Consider the following 27,532-nt stretch of genomic DNA (forward strand, 5'->3'; position numbering starts at 1 on the left):
TTTCCCATGCAGAAACTAGCAAAAACATTATCCATGAAAAAGAAAAAAAATGCAAACATACTCAGCCTTATTTACAAAGCTGGCAGTAAACTCCAAATAATATGAACTTTAGTAGCTGACTGAATTTTTATCACTATATATGCTTTGTCTGTTCATCTGCCTGGCAAAACTGTAATACCTGAGCAAAAGATGTCCTTATCATTTGTGGCACTGCTGTTGACAACGTCCTATTGTTTATAACTATATGATGTTTGTCACATGATGACAACATGTGGTAACTAGGTGGTATTGACCCTTGACATTTTTGATAAGAGCTAATCAGATATTTTCACAGTTTATTATGCATTGGCTCCAAGTTTTAACTTTTAGTCCAAAATATATATAAGCCTTTTCCTTAAGACATTCTGACTGTGTCAAATATTATATATTATGTGATGACAGACATTGTATGGTGATATGGATCTTAGTATATGTCTGGAAGTCATCTCTTAATTATCACTGCACTAGGAACTCGATGCTTTTTAGTAATTGTCACTAAAACCACAATGAAAAAGTACTTTGTTCTTTGCTCTGGGATACATATATTTGATATTAGTAATTTCATCATGCCCATCTGGAGATAAGATGGCCAACAAAAGGTGCCATGTTAATGTATCACTATATGTGTGAGAAATGCCCCTTGGTGAAGTGTTTCATACAATATATTTGTAATAAACAGCATTTTTATTGAAACAGGAAGTTGGGCATATACTATTTGAGCAGAGGGTTATCATAGGTAAATATGCAGCAGTGCTATGTTCTGAACTTCGTGATCGATAGAGGACACAATGCAATAGGTAAACTAAAGGCAATATCAAGGGCAGTGACACGCTATCAGAAAGTAGATAGAGAATTACTGTACTAGTACTATATCAACAAACTGTTAGGTATATAGACTTGGTGTCTGTACATGAGAGGACACTTGATCATATCTTTACAATCTTCAAGTAGCGCCATACACAATAGTAAGTCCCATGCAGAATGAGGGGAAGATTTTGACTTCTTTCCTGTGACTTCTCAGAATTCATTTTGTAAGAAAACATATCAAATGATGATTTGTAATACGAAAATATCTAATATCTATGCCTAATTAAAAGGAGGAAAAATTTGACTCTGTGCTTGTTTAAGAACCTTTTTGTACTTTTAGGGCTTGTCCCCAATTAAACCATCGTTCTACATAGCTCAGTCAAAGTCCACAGGACTCTTGCTGAATACAATCAGATTAACGTGCTTCCTGCTGGGGTTGAATATAATACAGAAAAAATGGTGATTATACAAGTATATATATTACAAACAAGAGGAGATGTGTTAATCAGATTGCATTCAGTGAGAGTCCTCACAGAGTTGGATTGATCTACTTAGAACGATAGTGTTATAAGGAATGAGCCCTTAGACATAACACATGTATTCTTATTAATGACAAGAAAAAGAGAAAAAGTTTTATTTTCTGGAAAATATGAAAAATTGGAACAGAAAAAAACAACAATTAGAACAATATTACATTGCTATAATAAAGCATTTTTCATTGTAAATGCAGTAATCTGGGGTAGCACAGTGCCAAATCATCTTTTTTTTTTTTTTTTTTGTCAATTTGTTATGAGAATGGTTTTAATTTGACTAAAATTCATCAAATCAAGTCCTTTTTGTTTGGCCAATTTGTCAGTTTTAGCATTGGGCTAAATTGGCGAGTATTAGCGCTACCCCAGAGTAATGATTAATCTAAAGGTAAATTATGCATCAGTTATTTGATATGAATTAAGTTTAATCTAGGCAATAACAAGTTTCATTTGTATCAAATTGCAATTGATCAACAATATTATAAAATGCCGCAACACAATTGTCAATGCCATAAAGTCAATAAAGAAGGAACTACCATAGGAGTCTGAAAAAAATAGGACTACATTATTGATGGCCCTTTGTGGGAAAGCCTTGTTTAAGATGGCAGCAGCTACTGTAGTTAGGGTAATTCTCATACTCAAAAACTTAAAAAAAGAGAACTGTGTCCCAAATTTTTGCCAAGTACTTTAATTGTATTTAAATTAAGGCCAAAAATTCATATATTTTCCAATTTTTTGACCCAGAATATCTGTATTTTGAATATATTTGGTGGTCTTCTAGTAAGTGGCCAGGAGATCTGCCTTTTTTTAACAACAAAATAATAATAAGTTGTAATACATGCATGCATGTAACCATGCACACACATACATATGCACACACGTTATGCATCCCATTTCACCTGTAGTTGTGTGAATGCTCACAGTAAACATGTGCCCTTTGACAGAGGTATTCATAGATATTGAGGTCACAGCGTTCTCCTTAATCTCACATTATTTGATCTGTTAAAGGTAAGAACACAGGTGCGCATTGATGGAAGGTTAGTGCAACTGATTTGGGTTGTTACTGAAGCATTTCTGTTATTTACTACCTGTAGCACCCTGAGTATCACTGAGTCGGGTTGGAGATCTTGCTGAGGAGTCAACCAATTTAGAATCCGTGTATCTGATTTGGTTTGTCAAATGCTGAGTGAGGTATTTAGGTCATACATCTGAGCAGCCTAGGTTCTCTTCCCTATGAGTGGAAAGTGTCAGTGCGTTGTATAGACTGAGGGTATACAATTTGAAGCATGTTCATATTATACCATTGTTATTTATATGATTATGAAGTTCAGCAAGATGTGTGTGTGTGTGTGTGTATATATATATACATTGTCAGGTGTGCAGGTATGGCATTAAGTGTCCAAGGGGATTACTACTTTGAACCATTGTTGTTATAGTCACCAAGTATGTGTATGTTGTTATGAATTCCTGAGGACACAGGCTTCATCTAGGTACAGTACCACATTTATTTTACACTTTTTTTTTGTATTTGCAGAGCTGTCTCAACTACAAAGCTGCTCTAGAGTAAGCACCAAGGTTAAACCAGCCTGGAAAGCTATAAAGTTCAGGTAAGAGCAGGTAACTGTCAATTAAATCCCCATTAACAACTTACTTCATTGGTTTATGATTGTTCGACATGTGGTATTTATTAACATGTGCTTGTAGGTTATGTCCTGGTGCATTGTTCCTGTGGTCACGTTCATATGACGCTGGGGTGTGCTTGGGTCCTGCTAATTGATCCATATGCAATCACACATACATTTGTACAGCATACCTCCCACAAAAACTCTTATGCATTCAGCCCATATTGGGATCGGTCAGATGGACCATTTGGGTGGACTGCCATCTTTATATCTTTGTCACAGGTCACATGATTCCTATGCTCTCACATTTGTATTGGGGTCTACAGGACATGGGGGAATGTGCTGTATTATGAGTGGATCAATAATTATCTTAGATCTAGACCAAGCTTAAAGCTGTGAGGGATAGGGGATAAGCACTCATCTAAAACCCCAGTGTGTCAACCACTCAAGAAGTTCTAATAGACCCTTTTCCTAATAGACTACAGTGTGTGTTTGCAAAATGAAGACGGCATTATACCATGGGGAATACATGTATATGGAAATGACCACTTACCAGTACAAAACAAGGCTATCTACATGGCTATACATAAATGACAACTCCTTGACTTAATGTCAGCTTACTAGATATTGTATGATAGTGTGTGTGTGCGTGCATGTGTGTGTGTGTGTGTGGAAAGAAGGAGAGAGTACTGAAGACCTATTGTCAGATAGATACAAGTGAAATGGACCCTGGTTTATCACTGGTAAAGTAAACAAGCCTCTTATTGAAGGTGTCCAAGATTCTTCTGTGTTAATATAGACATCACAGTGTTAGCATTATTAAATCATACAGTAATTGTGCAAAGCATTAATATTTGATGTTTCAAAATATTTTACAGAAGGTGAGTGTACAAGAAGCACAGACTTGATTCCTATTTAGGCCTGAAGATGTCATTTTATTTATACATCTCGGAGTTTTAACACATTGTATCTAAACTCCTCGTGAGCAGTACAGCAAACCAGACCCAGTGAAGGCAGTGATGTGTGCTGATAGCCAGAGGCAGGGTTTAATAAGAATGTTTTTAAACTAACAGGAGGCAGTCGGCTGGTTGATTACTGCCACCTGCCAGGTTTACAAGTACAGCATACCTAGTGTAGGTGCACAGGTGAACACAGTCTCCCAGCTTCACTTACAGCATTAATATTGCATTAATTAAACCCCTCTACTTCCTGGATTAAGTTAAAAACAATTTTCTTTTTTGTTTTAGAGTTGCCATATGTTCCCTAAAAGCATCATCTCCAATAGTGCACAAATTCATGAACAGACCACTTTCTCCAGGTCATTGCTCTCCTATTGTAGTATACAGAATACACATGAATGATATATATATACATGAAGCCTGTAGTTAGCAGTGCATTGTGCATTAATTTCCTGCATGCAATATGTAAGGCTGTTTTAGTTTGTTAATGGATGTTTTTTTTTCTCCAATGTCAGACTTTCTATAAGGTGACAGCTATGTTTGACTCACTGCCAGAACCAGTAGGAAGCTGTCTTAGGATGAAGGTGTTGTCTGGAAGCTTGGCAGTAAAATAAACCTGTGCACTAGTTGTAAGCACACTTCCTCTTGTATGATAGATTTCTTATTGAAATGTCAGGCTGTTTTTGTACTTAGAGAATGCCAAGGTAAGAATCAGTTGTCATTTCAGATATTAACTGCAGAGTTTGATATGTTGTCTGAAAACTGCATAGTAAGCTATGCCTTAATTTGCATTCTTTTAAAACATGATTTTACTCAATTTACAGGTGTCTTTTTATGTACATTTGACAGCTTTGGTGCCTTGTTTTATTTATGACACTTTTTTTGTAAATAGCTGCTTTAAACATATTTTATGAAAGACAGTGCCTGGATCCCTGTCTTCTCTTTGTCAGCCTGCCTTAGATCATTGATTGATCAACTTTTTTTCTATAAGTAGTTATGTAAAGCTTTTACAAAATTATGCACAAAAATACCAACCTAAGAGAATCTCAATAAATAATTTCATATTCAGCACCAAAATCTGCTCAGTCCATAGAAAAAGGAAATAAAAATGTATTTGCATTCTCAATTGTAACCTACATGTAGCTTTTCAACAGGGAAACTCAAGTGAGGACCTTGTGACTTAGATACCAGAGTATGGATGAAAAGCCCGAAACAACATTGCCAAGATGCCAAACTAGTCACAAGCAGGGCATATAATCTGTTTCTTAAGGGGTTTTAGCAGATTCTGAATTAATCTTCTCCTCATCCTCAAACAAACTATTAATTTAAAATGAAGAAGATCTATACCATCTGAAGTAATTCTTAACAGCAAATCAAATGGTTGTGTTTTTAAACGTTCTTTGGACTTATTATATCAATAATATATATATATTTAAGATAAGCATTTTCAGACACCATTCAGATATCATATATCATCTCAACAACAATTTGACACTTTTCCCCAAATTCACACTTTAAATGTCAGAATTTTTATAGAGTCCCATGCTGACCATACTGCCCTAGTGGACCTCCAGTACTGCCAAGCAATGTATTTTCATTGTGTCTATACACTGTTGTAGAATACCAGTGGGGGATTAAGGGGGGTTCAAAATTTTACATCCAATGCAATGATCTGCTGAGCAAGACTGAAAAAGTGTTCACACAGGCCCCTGAGACATTAAATGCCATTGACCAATTTTTGATCTTTCTCTACAACAGTCTTGAAATAGTGCCTCACTCTGTCTACTCCACCATAGCTGGTTATGATGTAAAATATGGTCTGTCAATTGAGCATGCGCCATATATGAACCTTACATTATAAAAAAAGGAAGGTCTTATTTAATTTGATGACATTTTTATCAATATATAAATCCATTATTAATTAATTTAATGTAAGATTTGGAAAAGTTTGGAACCTCCCCTAAATATTGTGTCTACGATATCCCACTCAAAAAGAGACGACAGGACCAATTTACTTTTCCTTTCATTCAAGATTAAATGTATGCAGATATTACAAATGATATCAGGATATAAATAATTGGTTAAAGAGGTAATCATTATATATATATATATATATATATATATATATATATATATATATATATATATATATATATATATATATATATATATATATATAACTTACATACATACATACTATAAGATAAGTATCAAACTTGTGAACTGTACTTACATACATACATACTATAAGATAAGTATCAAACTTGTGAACTGTTTGAAATAGGACACTGTGATAAAAAAAAGTTTTAGTGAACAATATATTAGTCAAAGTGTACATATCACAGAAATGTGAACCAGAAAAAGAAAGTTCAGCTTGTTTTTACTCAGGAATTGGTTTTCTTTAGCACGACTGACTAGTCTTAGAAATAATGCATTACTCAAATTCCAGTACAACTTGGTGAAACATGACTTTGGATGCTTTGCCTCCAGCTGTCTGAGGCATTTATGAAGGTTCCATGCATACACTGTAAAAAACAGTCATACAGAAAATCAATTGTCACTGAAACCATCTCATTTCTTATAAATAGGGTTGATTAAGACTAGGCTAAAAAGGAAGCAAAATTGCCATGAGAGAGAGAGAAAGAGAGAGATTGGTGTCAATGTCAGTGTGTTGGTTTATTAAAGGTTTACAGATTTCACGATATATGATTTGTTAGATACATGCAATATTAATTGATAGCCATGCCCCTCTCTCTCAAGAAAACCTATTTGTTAATTTTTTTCTTTTTTTATACTCAGACACTGTATCTGCAGGTTTTTTTAAGTCTGTCTTGTAAAGCACTGAATTGTATGAATGCATTATGTTCTATGATCAGATTGTATTTCAAAAGCTGTTCAATTTTGGATTTTTGACGTAATGTTTGTTGTATTCTATCTTGACATCAATTACTAAATTACCAACCCATTAGTGCTTATAGTAGTGGAGACAAGAACTATTTTTGCTTGCCGTTAATTCACTGCTAAAAGAATGCTGGGTAATTTTAGCTTCTGAGGGCAGCGTAGAGATAATGGTTTCCAGCTAGTGGGCGTAATGGCCTAGTGTAGATGAGAAGCGGATTCCTCCAGAGTGGCAGGACACTCCCTGTGTGAATAGCATCTCCAATTGTTCCACTACTCAGGCATGTGCCACAATATGAATCAATAAATGGGCCATACCTGGATGCTGCTCTGAAGAGGAGAAAGCATTGGGAATTAAAGAGGAAAAGCAATTTCTGTGGTAAAGAAGTGTATCTGGATTGCTTTCTGTTTGAATGTATTAGTCCAGAGATTTTTAGGTGAAGATACGAAGTGAATGCTTCACTTTGTAATGTGAAATATCAAGGTTCAAATTTATAAAACTGGGTGAATTCAAGGGGAAGGTAAAATCAGTGAATGGCACAGAGGAATGTGTGTGTGTGTGTGCACGTGCATAATGTTCGCAGATTCAGAGGCCTGTTTCTCAAAGACTGTAAATCAACGGCTTCTAGTTCCAGGATTCTCCATTTCTGATACATATACCCAGATCAATTGAATTAACAGTAGGGGTGCAATAACCATTAGCTAATGATAGTTTTGTGATAATGAACCTGGCTTGCATGGTCTAAATGTAGATTTTAATTCATTACTTGAACTATAAGATGGTCTTAATTCATATCTTAATAAGAACTGTAAAATGAATAGAATAATACAGCTGCAGATGGAAAGAATGGCAGCTGATTTGAAAGTGCTTATTTTGTGCCTAAGGTATAGATATTGCATGACAAGTGGGAATATTGTCATCTTGCCTGTTAATTATTTTTGGAGAAAATTGCATTCTTATTCTGCTGGGACAGAATGCAGGTTTTGCAGTATATATTGCCATCAACTGAGATTACAAAATTTGACTACCTCAGACTTGTAAAAAAGTCAATAAAACCTGTGGGTGAGTCACAAAGTATTTATAAGTAAGAAGTAAAAGAACAATTTATTTATTTGATTGTCATTGTTCAAAAGATAATAGTTTCTATCTTCTCTAATCTCTGTTGTTTTCAAATTCAGCATGTTTTGCTATCAGAGAGAGAAATGTGTCAAATCAAAATGTTACCTAGGTGATGATGATAGCTGAACAGCCTAAGAGTGATAGTGTTGTTTCTTTTTAAAAAGAAATGGCAAACTTACGTGGCATCATTGCTAATTTGTGATTTCTCCCAAACCAGTGTTGTTTCACTTTTTCAACTTTAAAATACTAAGTAGTACTTCATTTTTAAGGCTTGTTTAGTAGTACATAATATTTTTTTAAGCTAAGTGAATGGTTACGATATATTTGCCTTCGATGTTCAGTTTATATATAATACAGTTTTGATGTACTGATATCTTGGTTTGTAACAAATTTAACAATTTCTCTTGAGACCAAAGAAATGGGAGGATTTTACACAGCAAAAATCCCTCAAGTGCAATGTGAAGACAGTCAAAGAACACCTCCACATGGAGGAGTAAAAAGGTTTTAACAGTCACGCAAATGATCATGAATTAAGCTGAGCTGAGTGTTAATTGCCTTCATTTAGCATTGGTGCATTTATAGCTGTGCTTTAGTTGTTAACAAGATGCCATTGTTAATTTTAACAATTTAGGTTATGCTAAGATATACCCTTATGCAGTGTTGTACGTGCTGTGCTTCTGATTCATGCACATTGTTTCGTTATCCTTAAACAGCAAAATATAAAAGTCATTGCATGTTAAATCATCTTTACTCCTTCATGTAGAGGTGGTCTTTGACTATCTGGTGTTTTCATTTTCTAGTTGCAAATTCATCTTTACAGCCACTGTTTTCATGCTGACTTCATGGGACTCTATTATTGTGTGTGTTCCTGTCCTGCCCAATAATGATTGAGGACAATATTGAATTACATTTTGAACTGTTCATTGCTGGTCAATCTTAATTGATGGAAATAAACCAGCTATGAATAGCTGTGAATAGAAATATACTTGAAGTCTGCAACATTACATCCATTCATGAATGACATTGGCTATGTTTTGCATGGTCTTTTCTTTCTCAGCAGTTTCCATTTACTAATGTTTAACTGATGATTTTATCTATTTGACTGTATTGTTCCTTTGGGCCAAACTGATTTTCTGTATGTGCATACACAATTTTTACTACTTATACTCAACCATGTGAATGGACTGAAAAATTAGTTATTTTTCTGATTAATTGGTGTTTCAGTAAATATACTGAATAAATATGATCAAGGTACCACCCTGTAAGTATAAACCTATATTTCTGCATTATTATAGCTTACAATATTTTAAAGACACAGTTTTGAAAGTTGATAATTGTGTGTGTGCTCATGATTCAAGTTTCAAGAGCTCACATAGTGTTATCAGTTATCAATGAAAATGATTTGCTACATATCATATCAGCAGTGAAAATACGAAATATAGAAAAAAAAGGTCATGCAGATTACACAATGAAGAGAATGAGACTGCGCCATCATTGACAGACCTAATCATTTTGTTCATTCAGGTGAGCCACCATTAATATATTTGTATGTGCCTAGAATGGTTTTGGTATTCAGAGGATTCACTGGGATTATGCCTGATTTTCCAGGTCTTGTCAATGCATAGTGAGGGGTTTGCTGTAAAGTTTTACTCCTCAGCATTATATGTCTAGGAATAATACAAAATCTCTTGAGGAATTCTGTCATCCATTGCTGCACTCAGTGATTGATTATTTCCAATTGAAAGTCCATACACACACTCACTATGTTTCTCATATATATATATATATATATATATATATATATATATATATATATATATATATATGATTCTTTTATTCAGCAACTCCCATGCTACCATACCTTGTAATGGCTTCTCTCCCACTCTTCTTACAAATTGAAAAAGCTTAATTCATGATTCATTGACTTGCACACACACACACACACACCCAACCCCCCAAAAAGCCCTTAGTACATTATTGGCTTCTTTTTTACTGCTGGCCCATACCATGAAAATGAATTTCAATATTTTTTTGACTCCCATTGAAAACAGGCAAGAATCCATGCGTGGATGAGGTTACCTTTCTTACAATAAACGATGAAACTATAGGCACTAAAAATATGGACTTAGAAAGCAATACAGAAAAGACATGCAGTGAATGTTGAATTCCTCCTGTTGTGCAATGGACTATATTAGATGACTAAATTACATGAATTTTAAATTATTACTACCAAACTCTACTTTCTTGTCTGCCATTATTTCTAATCCCACTTTCTTCCAAATCCTCAAAAAAATTTTTTTCTGGGATGATCCCAAATGAATATATGAATGTTAACCATTTAACTCCAGGGTTCCTGATGCTTTACAAGTTCCATTCATTATTGATTATGTAGGTTTGCTCCTAAGAAATCACCATCCACAGAAAACTATATGGCCAAAATTTAGTGAATGACATACAATGTGAGCTGCTTGCTGGCTGTTTCAAGTTTTCAGTGTTGCTTTTAGCAAATTAATGGAACATCTATTTCCTTGACTTGATACAGTGCAGGGTTGGCTGCCTGAATTGAAAAACTTAATAATAAGCTGAAATTGTGATGGATGAATTCTGTTGTTCACTAAAAATAAGCCTTAATTGAGGAATTTATATGCACTAACATTTTTTGGAAAAGAAACATTTTCAGTTTAATAGATTAAAAAAAAGTCGATGTTTTGTTATGTAGCATCCTTTGTAAACAAAATGTTACTGATGTGACTTTCACTTCCTTTTCCAAAATAATTCTGTCATGTCATATGGAAAATGTATTTTTTCCGAGTCAGTAATTTGTAGGAAATTAATATCAGTGTCAGTGGTTCTTGGAACTCGATTAGTCTGGGTTTGTTGGGGAAAACATTTAAGGATAAGAAAAGAGAGACATTGACTTCATTATGAAAACAGCCTTCCTTTCATGGGAGTGTTTGGAGCCTGATGTCATGGACTAATCTGCTAGCCTATCTCTCTCCTTTGCTGACCTGTGTCTCATACAAGTAGGGCAGATATATTGTGACCTCAGATTTTTCTTTGACCTTTACCAAGAATCATATACGGAAGATTTACATTGATTTGTCATTTGAGAAGATTTACACTAATCTTGGTAAATTGGAATTTGATCAAATTTGATGTGGATGGAATGACACATAGTTGTTATATTTTCAGTAGGAAGCAGAGCAAAGGGTCATCCCTTTCCTTGTGGTTGCTTGTCCCTGTTTCTTCTGTAGATATTTATTCTGTAAGGTCCATTGTGTTAAAAATTGCTGTAAGGTGTGTATGATCATAATTAAAAAAAAAAAACAATATCTGAATAGTAAAATAGAAATTCTATATGAATTTTCCCAATTTTATAAGTTGTGGCAGATAGTTTTTTCATAAATCATTTGAAAGATCTGAGATGTGGTGCCATGTCAATTTCTTTGTGTATGTGTTTAGTTTTAAAAAATGGAAAAATAGTACTTAGGTCAAAGTTTGATTTACTTCGTAAAGAACTTAAATTTGGGCTTATTTGAGAGAACTATCGAGCCTCTTGCTTGTACATCAATTTGCAGAAATGAAAAATTACATGTATGTCTTGAGAAACATTGTTCATAAGATCACCATGCTTATTATTCCATGCTGCTTCTGTCTTTCTTCTGTTTGGCTTATAAATTGATATAGCATTTCCAATTCATTAAAATGATGCAGCTTAGTCAACCTTTATGATTTCATTTATTTCTGAAAACATTTGATATCTTTCTCCATTAACACATGGAGGACAGATCATAAAGAACAATGATGCCAAGGATTAAGGGGCTTATTAACTCATCAGTAGATGTAATAAGCCACCTTTATTATTATTTTTTTTTTTTTTGGGGGGGGGGATGCAATGGCATGTGCTGTGTTAGGGAGCAGGAGGGTCCTACTACACTTCATATGAAAAAAAACACAACTTTAGCCAACCTTACAGAAGTACAAGTAATTAATAGAAAGTTAAATGTTTTTCATTCTTTTACTGATATTTTAATATAGATGGGCAAGATATAGTAATTTGCAATCCAGAAATCCATTTGGAACACATTTTGTTTATGATAGAAATGCATTTTCAATAGATATATATTCATTCTCACCCTTGAAAAAAATCAAAGGGGAATAAAGAATTAAAGAGGAAGCAGACACATTGTGTTAAGAAATTATGACAGTATCCTCCTGGTAGCCAACTGATATTGTGTAGCTGGCTAGTGGTCAGATATGACAGTGTCTCCTTGGTAACCAACTGATATTGTGCAGCAGGCTAGTGGTCAGATATGACAGTATCTTCCTGGTAGTCAACTGATATTGTGTAGCAGGTTAGTGGCCAGATAAGACGGTATCTTCCTGGTAGTCAACTGATATTGTGTAGTAGGCTGGTGGTCAGATATGACAGTATCCTCCTGGTAACCAACTGATATTGTGTAGTAGGCTAGTGGTCAGATATGACAGTATCCTCTTGGTAACCAACTGATATTGTGTAGTAGGCTAGTGGTCAGATATGACAGTATCCTCCTGGTAACCAACTGATATTGTGTAGCAGGCTAGTGGTCAGATATGACAGTATCCTTCTGGTAACCAACTGATATTGTGTAACAGGCAAGTGGTCAGATATGACAGTATCCTTCTGGTAACCAACTGATATTGTGTAACAGGTTAGTTGTCAGATATGACAGTATCCTCCTGGTAACCAACTGATATTGTTTAGCAGGCTAGTGGTCAGATATGACAGTATCCTCCTGGTAACCAACTGATATTGTGTAGCAGGCTAGTGGTCAGATATGACAGTATCCTCCTGGTAACCAACTGATATTGTGTAACAGGTTAGTTGTCAGATATGACAGTATCCTCCTGGTAACCAACTGATATTGTTTAGCAGGCTAGTGGTCAGATATGACAGTATCTTCCTGGTAGTCAACTGATATTGTGTAGCAGGCTAGTGGTCAGATATGACAGTATCTTCCTGGTAGTCAACTGATATTGTGTAACAGGCTAGTGGTCAGATATTACAATATCCCCCCACTGTAGCCACAGTGATTTGCTTTTTGAAACTGGATTTATATTGACTGTTGACTTTAAAATCAGATAAAAAGGATGAAAGTTGTGTTCTTTTTTCAAGCTTATATTTTTCTCATCATCCTCTTTCAAGACTAGTTTTTCTTTTTCATCTAACTGATTATAAAAAGGGAGAGCATCAATGAGAAATATAAATATAATAAAAAAAATTATGTAGTGCAGACTTAATTATTAGTCTCATACTAAGTAGAAAATGTTTATTTAATTCTGTTTTTAATAATACCTCATTTTTTATATGCATACTAAATTTTGAAAAGATGGGGATTTGCTGAATTTGGTATGTGGCTAAAGGAGAAGGGAGATCATTCTATTCCCAAGTAAGTGAAGCAGGCCTATTGGTGGCTCCCTATATATAACCATACTTAAAGAATAGAGGATTATTGATAAATTGTCACTTCTCCCATTTTTATACATCCATCAAAGTTATTGTATGTAGAGCATAGACAATACTGCTGTTGTGCACAGTGTGATCAATAGGCTTCCGGCTGGACAATATCGATGTCACTGGCGGTGCAGGCTTCATATATTGGGACATGCACTGGCAATTTTCACATTAGCACCACTACCGTATGGACCAGGTTGCCATGGAAATCTAGGTGGAAATGAGCCTTTGCTATTAGGGGCCGAGGTGTTTGATTGTTTTATTGGATAGAAGGTGACTGGAGCAAGCAGGCCGGGTCCACAGGTAAATTGGCCAGGAAAAGTGTCTTGGAAGGATTTCATAGAAATAAGTTTATCACCACATGTTTAGATTTATGATTGAACTGATTAAGGATTATTGAATTTTCTTAACCAGGCTAGGTGAAATATTTTAACCCCATTGATCATGTTCATTATTGCAAGACCAGTGACGTGAGTTGTTTGAAGAAATCCAGTCCAGGAAAAGAGGTCTATTCCCCAGAGTATGGGTTAAAAAGCTTCTACTTTGATATGAGCACTGATGGCTTCTCTGATGGCAGTAGCCAGTGTTGTAGGATTGTTCACAACCTGTTTTGAAATATGTGAAAAGTGCATTTGTGGTTCTCTGTGGGTGTAGTGTTTATACATGCATTGTGAAAAATCAGCAAAGATTATTTTTTTAAATTTTCAGTATATTTTGTGGTATTTACAGGTATTCTGGTGAGTTGTAATAGTCTTGTTTTATCAGTCAAGCCATATTTCTGTTTTTTTTTAAACATAAAACTTAATTAAAATTAAGATTTGCTATACTAAAGGAGTTGATTGGTTAAATTGAATACAGACCAGTTTTTAAAGGATGTACAGCTGAGAGAAAAAATATTATTAACTTTTACTGGTATAAAGATTAATCTTCCTGAAAATATCAGTAATTTCGGCTTCTATTTGTGTTGGAGAATATGCTTGCCATTAGAGCCTAGATGCATCATCTCACCCTTCACTTGTCCAATAAACTTGAAGTGGTCTGGAAGGTGATACCAGTGTTCAGTTTCTATCATGCTTATACCAACATGCATCTCTGCACCTGTGGTATTGTTTAATTGGTCCTCAGGATGTGGAAATGTCACAAAAGTAACAGGATATACAACTTTTGATCAGACAATATATATAGTAGGGTGGACTATCTCCATAAAATGGCAACCAGCAGGGTACCAGCATCATAGCACTTGCAATAAGCATTTTTTTTTTTTTTTTGATATGTTATGTCAACAGTAAAATAAAACCTAATATGTATGAGGAAGGGGAATGTGGACTCACTTTATTGAGGGAAGGTGTCTAAGTAGATTAATTATTTTAGCCATACATATTTTTGAGCTATTGCCCATGAATAACTTAGTATGGTCATCATTTGGAGGAGACAGAAATGAGTTTTTATTCATGGCAGCATGGTTTTAATCTTTTAAAAAAGTGCTGAGAGAAGGTGCACACAAGAAGAGTCGTCTTGCATGTGCTGTGAGTTGAGATAATTGAATTATGTCATGGATCACAGCTGCCTTCTTTGACAACAACCTGTAGAGCAGCTACATGATCACTGCAGTGAGGGAAGAACTGGATTTGAAGGCAGTCCTTGACTGAGTTTCTCATGTCTTGGATCGCTCCTTGCCAAATAACTATGTTATCACTACACTCCAGAATAACTCAGTGATGCATTTGCTAGAAATTTTATGCACTAGTTATAACACTGGTATTATGTTTGTGATACTGTATATAAAGCATCAAGCAATTGATACCTATTTTGTTCAGATGCATTGAAGAGAGAGGCTGGATTTTGGTCTGTCTAACTCTATTTCTCCACAAACTGTGATGATTGACACTTTGAGACAATTTTTAAAAAGTGTCCTTAAACCTGACACAAACTGAGTCCATTTGTAAACAGTGTTCCTGACATCTGGCAGACACAGGAAGCTACCACACTAACTGGAAATATTGACTACCACTTCTGTGCACTCTTCATTTGTTATCTAAATATCATTTAATAGGTAACTTCTTATATTTTCCCTCTTCAGATTCCATGCCCAGGTCTGATGCAGCTGTTTAAAGTATTATAAAAACCCTGTCAGGACGTTGTAACCAGCAGCCATGCCAGGAGTGGGGTTCATCCGTGTTAAGCTACTTCAGGTGGAGAAGGGGCCAGGAGAGGAGGACAGAGATTTTTATGACCCCTTCGTTGCTGTCAATGTCAAGGAATCGGTCCAAACACCAGGTGTGTGCTTATTATTATATATATTTATATATATGTTGTGCCTTTGAACAAACCACTTTTAGTGTAGTCTTTTGGTTAATTCATCTGTTGTTGGATCTCAGATCCAAGTTACCCGAAATAAACATAATAGAACTTAATTTGATTTTTAATTGTGATTGACGGGGACAAAATGTTGTTTTGCTTTAAAACCATGTTGAATTATAGACCCTCCTTTTTTATAGCCTAAGAAGGAAAACTGATAGAGAAATTACACAGTGCCTATGATTCCATTTCTTGGTCCTTTTTATTGATGTCCAGCATTACAACAGTCAAATTAACTTTAGAGCATTTTTTTTAGCTCAAACCTTTCCAATAATGTTCTCAGTAGAATTCAATTTTTTGTCTTCAACATGGACACTTGTGTTTTTTGTTATGTGCCATTTATGACAATCAATAAACCATAAAGCAGCAAATGAAGAGAAATGGCCAAGTTTCTCTCCCTTGAGATGTATGAAACTTTATGATTTCTTGTTTGCCTTCTATGTGTTGCAATTTATTGGCATTTTTTAACGACTAATTCATTAAAATGGGTGCTCTCGTCATGGCTATTATGAAGGGAAAGCCACTGGATCAATAAGTTGTTCTTAAATAACACGTTCCTGATCTGACTGGAACCCTGGGAATGTGGGATGAACATCGAAGGATTCAAATTTGAAGCTTCTGGAAACATATTGCTACCTGAGGGAACATTGAAGTAAAGATGCTTTCCAATACAAGGAAAAACCAAGAAAACTAGGTGTTTTGCATCTTAACTTTTAAAAAGATGTGCCATATTATTTAAAATAATGCAATGATATAATAATATATATACTAGTAATAATAAGTGTGGGAATGAAATAATTTTCGTGTGGATGCTTGCATGGTACCCTGGGAGTTCATCGTTCCTTGTTTGTCTGTGATAATAAGAAGCATGCGTGCATATAAGACTGGTGCAGTGTCATGCAGTGCGTCATGTACTTCAGGTCACATATTTGTGAAACTTGCTATACATAAATATAGTATTAACTAGTCGAAACCAGGGCTCAGAATCTCGAAAGGTTCGCTATGTTGCTCACACGCTCTAGCATGGCTAGCGTGCGCTATCCCGTATCTCGAAAGAATTGCTATTTTGAGCGCCTGCGCTAGCATGGCTAGCGTGCGCTATCCCATATCTCGAAAGCTTCGCAAATCCCGGCCGTGCGCTAATGTCCAAATCGCCATTAGTTTCGAGGCTATTATTTGCGGCGATACAAACTAGTCGCAAAGGCCTCTGCATATGCAAAATTCGTCATTTTAATGTGTCTTTCATGTAATTAAACATGGTGGCAAGTTTGGGTTGCTAGTCATAATAGCATATAATAAAACATATAACAAAAACATGGAAGCTTTTAATTGATTGAATCACTGGTACCTCTGATAGAAAAACTTGCGGTAAATATTCACGTGAAGAATGCCAAAGTCATATTTTATTATGCAGAAAAATTTCAAAATTAAACATTTCATACATCATTTTATATTTTCTGGTGAATTTCATTCATCTGTGTAGTCTATTGATAATAATAATAAATTTAAAAGTGTCATTTTCCACACAAAATGAAAAAGCAGAAACAAAGCATTCGGCCGCACCGTGACCTTCCTCAATGTCTATTATTGTGAGACTGAACACTACTCACCATTGTGTCAGTAATTGTGTCAGTCCAAGCTTCGCTTATTGAATTGTTTTTTGACATTTTATTGGTGTCAAATACTTCAAATATCAGTATTTGTAATTATGATATTCCTATAAATAAAAACAACCTCTTGATTTGCGTCATGGTGAAAAAAATTGCATTTTGTGTAATTGTGTTATGACGTCTTCACTTTATGCGGCAATCGAATATTAGTAGAGTTTGAGGTTATAATTGCGTTGCGTCTGCTAAGGCTTCGAGATAGCAGGTGGGTGCAATCGCACTAGCAAATAGCGCACGCTAGCTATGCTATAGCGCGTGTGCAACATAGCGAACCTTTCGAGATTCCGAGCCCAGAGTTGCAATATGATGAAAAACTGGTCATGGTTTCAAATCAAAATTCTGCTCATAATGTTCATTTAGTAAGGAGAATAATTAAATGTTGTGGTTATTTATAATTTTTACCAACGTTTTTCTTTATTTCTTTATTTTTTACCATCAGGTAGGGAAGTGTCATATGTACAAAAGAAGAAAACAGTGTACCCAGAATGGAACACATGTTTTGATGCACACTTGTATGATGGAAGAATGATACAGTTTATGATAATGGAAAAACAAGACACTGAAACTAAACAGGTTGCAGAATTAAGCATATTGGCCAAAAAATTATTGCCTCCAAGGGGCGAAAGCATAACTGATAAATCGGTAAGTGGGGTTCACCACCCGTGCTTGGATGTTTATGATATTTTATAGTTGTTTGCTAAAATATGGTGCTGGTTTTTTTCTTACAGGACGTCCAGTTCAGTATGTGCAGAAGAAAAAAAGTATATACCCAGAATGGAACACTTGTTTTGATGCCCATCTATATGAAGGGCGAATGATTGAGTTTGCTGTAATGGAGAGGGGGGCGAGTGACAATCCAAGCTCGTCCAAAGTTTTTGCTCAGGCTCAGCTCTCTGCACAATCCTTAGCTGACATGTGTCGAGACAATGCAGAGAAGATCTGCAGCACTGTGGTAAGTGGTGACAAGTGTGGACAGCTGTCTGTCTGTCACCTTTCCACTACTTCTACTGCAACTGAGAACCCCTCTCTTCGAGTGACCTGGCTGTTTGTAAATGTACAACTCACTAGCATTCTGTGTGACTTGGTATTTGCTTATTAACTCTTTCTTTTTCACTGAGCTGTTGCAGTCTCATATGTAAACTTGTTGTGTGGAAGATATTACATCATTCAGAAAAACACTTGAGATTCAGGAGTAATTCACATTATAAGAAAAAGAAAACAAGATGATGCAGTTTTTTTTTTTTTTTTTTTTTTTTTTTTTTTTTTTTGTAAAATACTTTGAATAGTTGTGAGACTGTCCAAACTCACATTTTAGTCAAATATTCAGACACATGATATATTGCTTTGCTAAGCAAAGGAGGCAGTTCAATTTGTGTTGCCAGTTTTGAGGTATTTGTTCATAATCTCCCTCAGAAGATTTTTGAAAATTGAATCTTGTAATGACACAAAATGCAAGGGCACTTCAAACTCTAGCATTATTTTGACCCAATGAAATTATTCAGGAGCTCTTCAGAGATGCCTCTCTGTCTCATGAGGAATCAAAAATAGAAGGCTCTTAGCTTTCTGTATCAAAATTGGCAACAAAATGTCCTGTACTGGAAGCCTTCATCCTCCATTGTGTTTATTAAAAGTGAAACATCATAACTCATATTTGACATTGCTGGGCATGTTGCCGATTAAAAACACTGAAAATATCATTGTTTTTTTGGAAAAAAAAGGGGAGAACTAGAATTTTATTGTGTGTGAAATGTTTTCTGTGAAACTACTTGGGAGGCCCTCCACATTCTCAGCTGCAACATTCTCGAATTTTCTCCACAAAACTCCAATGACCAACTCAAAGATATTTAGTTACTGTCCTCTGAATCAAAATCTACTCCATCACAGGCATCTTCAACATATGAGATTGGAGGAGTTCAGTCATTTAGGTGAGACCTGTCTGTAGCACCACCTTGAGTAGCACTTGACTGCTAGGTGATTAATGTATTCAAACAGCTATATATCTTTTAGCCACCAGTGATCAGCTGCAGACCTCACTGCCTCAGTGAGTGTCAATCTGCACTTATTTTTGCCGCTAGTCCTCAGATTCAGGGTTGCCAATATCACAGTTATCAAAATGACTTTATAGATGAAACATTTAATAAAATGTAAAATTTAGTAAAATGTTTAATTCAAAATGACTTTAACGAACCACTGGAAAAAAACTAATAGTTGGAGGAAAAAGAATATACATAAATGTGTGTTAGCAACTCTGGTGATTAATTTTCATTCTTCAGAATGTGTGTTTTCATGCTATTTAAGTTCATCATTTTGCTGTGTTGTTCATATAGCTATATGTTCAAGAAACCAGTAGACAAAACAAACTTAAGAATGTTTGACTATTTGTCTTAATAGTTATATAAAATGCCCAGGTTGTCTCCCAGAGAGCATGCTGCAGGATGAAAGACAGTGTCCAGTGTGTGAGGAGGACAGTGACCAGTGTGTGAGGAGGACAGTGACCAGTGTGTGAGGAGGACAGTGCTCAGTATGTGAGGAGGACAGTGTCCAGTGTGTGAGGAGGACAGTGACCAGTGTGTGAGGAGGACAGTGCTCAGTATGTGAGGAGGACAGTGCTCAGTATGTGAGGAGGACAGTGCTCAGTATGTGAGGAGGACAGTGTCCAGTGTGTGAGGAGGACAGAGTCCAGTGTGCGAGGAGGACAACATCTAGTGTGCGAGGAGGACAGCATCCAGTGTGTGAGGAGGACAGTGTCCAGTGTGTGAGGAGGACAGCATCCAGTGTGTGAGGAGGACAGTGTCCAGTGTGTGAGGAGGACAGTGACCAGTGTGTGAGGAGGACAGTGCTCAGTATGTGAGGAGGACAGTGCTCAGTATGTGAGGAGGACAGTGCTCAGTATGTGAGGAGGACAGTGTCCAGTGTGTGAGGAGGACAGAGTCCAGTGTGCGAGGAGGACAACGTCTAGTTGTGCGAGGAGGACAGCATCCAGTGTGTGAGGAGGACAGTGTCCAGTATGTGAGGAAGACAGTGTCCAGTGTGTGAGGAAGACAGTGTCCAGTATGTGAGGAAGACAGTGACCAGTGTGTGAGGAAGATTGTGTCCAGTGTGTGTGGAGCATTAAAGTTTCCAGCATGCTCTCTGAGTGGATTTTATTCATAATTACTGTTGCTTTCATTATCCCTATGCTTTTGTGACAAATGTCATGTTAACCCCTCTGTTAATTTGTACATTCATTTGATATTCCACTATCTCCTCCTTCACCATTAGAGAGAGGAACTGAAAACTTTGGGAAGTGATAGACCTGGGCATGATCTACCCAATTTGACAAGTGTTGCTGAGTGCTGGGATATGAATGGCTAGCCATTGACATCTAGTTGTATTACTGTACTTTCTACATTTCAGCTTTGTTAACTTTTTTATAATAATGTCACTTGCATGTGTGATTAACTCAGGAACACAAAACAAATGAGATTCCATGGCATGCTGGCTGTTTTGATACTTGTTACCCATGCACACCTTGTATGTTGATGTGGTCAGCTGTTTTGACAGCCTTTTGTGTTGCATTGTATCATTTTACCAGACAGCTGGTTCAATACTCTTATGTTTTGTTTTGTTTTGATTAACTAAGATGTCTGTTGCTTTGAATCATGTTTTATGCAACTGTGGCATGTATATGTTCAGGATTGCAGACAACTGATGCATTGAAAGCAACTGTTTACATAATTGATTTACGTCATCACATCACATGTCATTTCCATTAATACTTTGTATCCATATGCTAATGTTCAGTGAATTTTTCAACAAATAAGATCCTGTAAATGATATGTGCCAATTCAGTGGAAAAAATTTGGAGAAAATTACTGAAGTGGATACACTAGGTCTGGGCCTAAACCATTACAGTTTTGTTGATTTGCTTTCCATACTGTTTCTTAGACCCCATTCCCATAGATTTTAGATCGATCTATCCCTGTAGGGAGTATCACTAGATTACTGTCAGCTTAGCCGGCTTAAGCGTCTGTCCCGCCTACTAAAAGCTGTAAGGGGGTAATTAACTATGGTGCGCGCTCGGCTGACTGCAATTTAGTGTGAACCCCCAGGTAGTTAGGTCGATCTAAATCTCTGGGAATGCACCCTAAGATACTATAGGCATGGAGGGGGGATAGTAGACACGTTCAATGCCATTACATGTCATTCAGGTGAAAATGTGTAATTTACAATAGCATAGCAGGGGACAGTCTATTCTCTTCAGCTTGTCTGAAGCATTTATAATATTTAAACCAATGACTTTGAATTTATCTAATATCATTGATTGAACTGATGTCTCCCCCCCCCATTTTTCCCCATTTTCAACAGTTCCCAGACTGCAATATTTAAACATGGAATATATATTGGAAATTTCAGCTTGACCTTACTCCAAGTGGAACACTTTTAGTCCAAATCAGACATTTCTCAGAAAAAGAAGGTAAGAATGTAGTTTTTATTTATTTTTTTGGTTTTCCTATTTGTCTGAAACCTTTTGTTATTCCCAAAAAATGATATTTGAATGGATTTTATTTATGCTATATTTGCATTCCTTTTTGCCACCTTTAATGTTAACAATTATACTTATTGCATATGCAACAGTAATACGTGTATGTTATACAATAAAACGTCAGCTGGTGGGCTTTTACAAAATGAAGGAAAGATAAGTAGGTCATGTTTATTACCAAAAATTTGAAGAAGATGCAGTTTTAAAACTTTTTTATTTGCTTACCATATAAAAATTTGTTTTATCCTTTGGCATGTCAACTTTGTTTGCATTGCTTGAGATTCTGGTAGTTATGTATATGTGGTACAGGGAATATACACTTGCTTTGTACATATATCAAAGAAAAGCATCTCTCAGCTTATTACAGTAACATATGATAATGTTTGATTTTAGAGCAACTCCCAGACGGTGACAATGAGAAGACACAGACAGGCGGAATCACCCGTCGTCGTGGCGCCATCAAACAGGCCAAAGTTCATGAAGTCAGAGGGCACAAATTCATCGCAAAGTTTTTCAATCAACCAGTATTCTGTTCATTCTGTGGAGAATTCCTCTGGTAAGATATAATGTAATATAATACCTCTGGACAGAATTGAACAAGTAAATTATTATTTACAAGTATAAAGCTTTGAATGTAAGGTTTCACAAAAAGAGTCCAGGGAAGTTGATACAGGAAATATCAATACATGAGCTACCTCCAGTGCATGGACTTATTTTCCTTATAGATCAGTTTAAGGAACTTTCATGCAAAGCCTCAATACAATGTTTATTGCATTTTGATGTTATTATTTATATGATTATGAACCAGACAGTTCCTGAAGAGTAACAGCTGAAAGCCTTCAATAAAATTGCATCTCATCAGTTTAATTAAGACAAAACAGACTCATTTATTGAATACCACATAAACTTTTCTATTATAACAGATATTTTGGTCCAATTTGAGCTGAGTATCTATGAAATTTTTACGTTGGGTTATGATTTTTTTTCCATGAATTTTTAAAAAACTTGTTTAACAATATCTGTGTATCAATATTGTAGTTACTTTTTCAGAATGTTCATGTTTAACAACAGTGAAACAATTAGAGATTGATAGTAATAATATTATTAAGCTTTATGTACATGTAGCTGTGTAGGGGTACATGAAATTTAACAAAAACATGCATTTTCAATGTTTCAATGATTGTTCATCAATTTAGACCATTTAATGACACTTGTCAGCATTTATCAGTTATTATGTGTCTGTCAACTCGACAGCATTGTTGTCTTGACTACCATCTTTACACCAACAATGCAAAAAACCTTTTTCTTTGAAATATGCATTCTATCATATTTATCCTTTTCTCATTTTTAGAATAATTTACCATACCAAGTACTTCTTGTAATTTCTCACTGAAATAGCAATTACTTTGTGCTTAAACTTTAAAGGGATTAATTTAGAATTTATATCCAAGAGAAGAAAAGTTCTTAGGAAAGTAATTGTGATTGTAGTGTAGGCCGTCACAACTTTACTGAGAAATGTTTTAAAAAGAGTACTTGAATGTTCTTTTGGGATAAATCTTTCACATAATCAGTTCTTGAAAGTCTAGAAACTGTAGAAAGGTTACAGCAGTAATCCAATACTGTTTGCAAGATTGTGGCAAATACTGCAGAACAGTATGTTATTCTTAGAGGTAGTTTCTGAAAATGATATTCCGGTTGGATTGTCTTTAACAATAATGTGGCTTCCTAAGTACTAAGAAATGTCAAGACGAGGCACTACAGGTTTCAAAAATATTTCAGAAATATCAATGATCTGAGGAAAGTGTCATATAAATCTATGGTTTTGTCTATTTGAAATCAGAATATAATTATGGTGCATTGTCTATTTTCAGGGGTCTAAACAAGCAAGGTTACCAGTGTAAAGGTAAGAGATGTTTTCTTATTCTTAAACATATTTGGATTATATGGCAAGCCTTTTAGTGGGTCACCATATTTGACCCTCAGACTAGTTAGTCCACTGTTCTGAGTGCGGCCTGATATAGAACCCCACAAACAGCTTTAGTTGTTGCTTTTATACTACTTCAACAAATAGTTAACTGCTTTAAAAACTGAAATGTTTCCATTATACTTAACATTAAGTGAAATTTTAGTGCAACATACAGCATTTTCACTTGGAAACAAAAACAGTGCCCACACAACTGCAGAACCTTTTTTTCCATAAGCATGATTGATCAAGATTTGATTGACAGTTTCAGCTATTTTTAATTTACGCTCAGTGCATCAGTTGACACTGAAAATTAACTTACTCCTATCTCAGTTTGCATCATCACAGGATGACTGAAAATCCATATCTTAAGAAAAATATTAAGGGTATTGGTGTTGAGGAATAAATAAGATGAAAACTGATAAATTGATAGATATGACATTAACTTTACTAGTCACCTAAAAGATGTTGTTTCTTATTCTTGCATCTGTGTCTTAATATCTTGTCTGGAAAAGCATGGCCCAATGTCTGACTTATTGAAATTAATTTTAAGGTAGCATTTTTTTTAGCTCTGACTGTCTCCTTAAAGCTGTTAATAAACTGATTATTTTTTGTCTTATTAGTATTTCTTTTCTTCCTTTGCCTTCATTTCATTTTAGTACCATGAATTTGGAATTTTTCTGTGAGTTAACATTTGTTGTTCTTAATTTCCAGTACAGTTTTCCTACATTTGTCTAACTCGGACCGAAATAGCTTCACTACTGTCTTTCCCATTTTGCAAGAATTCAATTATTGCCCAGGAAAATAGATTTCTGTAGCCCAGTATGCTGTCTCTGAAAGGCAGACACAATGGTTATCAAATCTACATCTATAAACCTCTACTGTCATATCAACTATAAAAGTTTTAGGTACATGTATATTCCCAAGGTATGTTCCAAGAAGCAGTTAGATTCCTCCTGCACACAAATCACTCTACTTTTTTATTTCAGTAGGTGCTCTTTAGCCTTCTCACTATTAAAATGGAAATTATGTAACTAGTGCCACATATTAAAATGAAATTGATTAATACATACTGTAAAACTTCATGGCAATGGCAACTTGATGATCGTACAATGTCAAGGACTTACAAATAGATATGAGGGCATCTGGGGTCACAGGATGAAAATTGTTTTAGTCAAAAGGCTCAATTATATTACTAAATCTAATTTTTGAGTCAAATCAGTGATAAATGTGGCAAAAATATCTCAATTGATTATATATATTAAGAATAAAAATATGTCAGTTTTGATTAAAATTTTTTCGTGTCTTTATTATTTCAGAATGCAACTGTACTGTTCACAAGAAATGCCATGAACATGTTCTTTGCAAGTGCCCTGGCAATGCCAAGGAAAGCAGAGAGACCAAGGTAAGTTGAATCCAGAAATCGTAATCTTTCATTTGAATGTACCTTGCAATGAATTAGAATAAGCCCATTTCCTTATATCTGGAATTTTCCTAGAGGAATATTTTCTTCCTATTTTGAAAAGAAATGTTGATGGCTTTTATATGAAATTTTCAGAAAGTGTATGGGATGAGGAAATTCTGTTTTAAATATTATGATATCCCAGGTGTTTTTTGTTGAAATTGGACCATTTATGCAAGAGGCAGATAAGGGCACTTGGAAAAAAAGCTAAGTGATACCTGCAGCTAGTATCTTTACAAATGGACTTAAATAGACACCTGCAGTTATGATTGCTATACAGTAGGAAAGGCATGAACATTTACATGTAAATGCACCTTCATGCAGCATTCCCCCACACTAAGACACTAAATCCATGTCTGTGAATCCAACAGACTTGAAAGCATAGATTTTTGTTTTAAAGAGAGATACCAGTGGTTACTTTTCATGTAGGTTCCCCATGGAAAGAATGCCATACATCATGCCTCTTTTCTTTGCTTCATACAAGCTAAATCTTAATCGTGATATACCAAAACAATAACAAGATTGATCACTACGCATCTATATTCCACTGAAAAAAAATCTGTCTATGCAAATCTGTATTCTGTTGAAGAAAGCGCTTGGTCTTTGGCAATTGATTGATTTATTAGGAAGACAATTGATTGTGTTATCACTAGTCAAGCAATCAGACAGGCTGGAGAGGCTTGGTTACAGCCTACAGGGACTGATTTAAGTGGAATCCAATGCCTTAGGATGCACTTAATTGAGTGCCTGCAAAGCATGGGCAGGAATGTAGAACCTTTTCAAATAATGATGTGTAAGTTGGATGCCAATTTGCTTGAACTTAGAATTCACTGAGTGGATGTGCATCCACAAATTATATGGATAGATGTTCATTTTTAAACTGAAATTGGTGCAGTGAATTGTAAAAAGATTTAGAAAAATGAAATACTAATGGTATTAAGTGCAACTATTGAATAAATAAACCTTCTTTTTGGAATAGTGGATCTTCTAAATACTGGACTCTTGGAACAGCAGAACAGGGGTCGATTTCTGATCAAGGCTCCATTAGTCTTCGAAATTGCACTCTCGGAACAACGGACCCCTGGAATATAGGGATGCCCCCATTTAGATGCCAACTGACACTCTCTGAGTTCTGAATGATATGGGGGCAGTACACTGGATTTAAGAGTGAAGAAATTAGTTAAGTGAAGACCAGACTAGAACAGATATTTACAAGTTTCTACTCATTGCCCTTTATTTTGATCCTATCAAGCCCACAGTGATTTACATTTATATCTTTTTTCTTGCCTTGAACAACAAGTGGACCATAAATAAAGTTTTATACATGTATTTATTACTGCACTTGCAATTTAGTCTATTTTGTGAGTTGTAAGTCCATGCAGGAAAAAATGTTCAAAACTTCATTTATGTAAAATATGACAAGATGACTTAATCTAGCATAGTAATAAATGAGTCACATTTATTTTACTTATAGTTAACAGTGCAGTTTTTGAACATGAATAGTAATAAAGGAACATTACAGAACATTTTAAAAAGTATAACATGGCTTTGAGATCTCAAAATTTGCATGTTTTAGAAAGAAAAATGGCATTTAAGTTTTCAGCTGTAATTTTGCAACATTTTAACTAAAATAGTGCCATATCTGGATGAGATCCTAGAATATATCATTGATTCAAATCAATCCCCCACAACAGAACCCCACCTATTTTCTGGCAGCTTAGTGAGTGGCTAGCTGGTTGATTTAAGAATTATTTCAGTCCTTCAGGTCGACCCAGACATTTCAGTGGCTAACTTATAGTATTGAACTGTCTGCTTCCTGTAGGCACTGCCACTAAACACACCAAGACGATATACCGGTACTTTCACCAACACAAATTGTAAAGATAGGATTCACAGATTTTAAATTTAGTAGATTTATTAGTAGTTACTTATTTCCCTGATGAAATTTCTACCCTGAAATTTCAGCAAAATCTTCGAGGAACCATTTCAGATATCTTGTTAGCAAACAAACTAATGTTGAAGAAAACAAAACCTCCATGGCTTGCAGAGGTAATAAAAATGTAAATGTACCTTAAACTCTCCAGTGGAAAA

General features: G+C 35.4%; 1 protein-coding gene across 10 annotated transcripts in view; it reads left to right on the plus strand.

Annotated features, from left to right (window-relative positions):
- The window catches only part of LOC106150721 (protein kinase C delta type), a 54,167-nt gene that overhangs the window by 9,434 nt on the left and 17,201 nt on the right, over positions 1 to 27,532 (plus strand). For 3 of the 10 annotated variants that reach the window (XM_087015467.1, XM_087015476.1, XM_087015468.1), the window contains 7 exons: positions 2,911 to 2,983; positions 15,550 to 15,746; positions 18,223 to 18,446; positions 21,890 to 21,950; positions 22,410 to 22,572; positions 23,888 to 23,919; positions 25,299 to 25,384. In XM_087015467.1, the coding sequence (XP_086871593.1) occupies positions 15,623 to 15,746; positions 18,223 to 18,446; positions 21,890 to 21,950; positions 22,410 to 22,572; positions 23,888 to 23,919; positions 25,299 to 25,384 (690 nt within the window). In that variant the 5' untranslated portion in view covers positions 2,911 to 2,983; positions 15,550 to 15,622. Of the gene's footprint in view, positions 1 to 2,910; positions 2,994 to 4,562; positions 4,587 to 4,637; positions 4,662 to 15,549; positions 15,747 to 17,933; positions 18,137 to 18,222; positions 18,447 to 21,889; positions 21,951 to 22,409; positions 22,573 to 23,887; positions 23,920 to 25,298; positions 25,385 to 27,532 lie in introns of those variants that run through there. The other 7 variants (XM_087015470.1, XM_087015473.1, XM_087015472.1 and 4 more) reach the window with 5 other exon arrangements.

The sequence above is a fragment of the Lingula anatina genome, chromosome 6, assembly GCF_051362555.1.
Source record: "Lingula anatina isolate TDL-2025a chromosome 6, LinAna3.0, whole genome shotgun sequence".
In the NCBI taxonomy this organism is placed as follows: Eukaryota; Metazoa; Brachiopoda; class Lingulata; order Lingulida; family Lingulidae; genus Lingula; species Lingula anatina.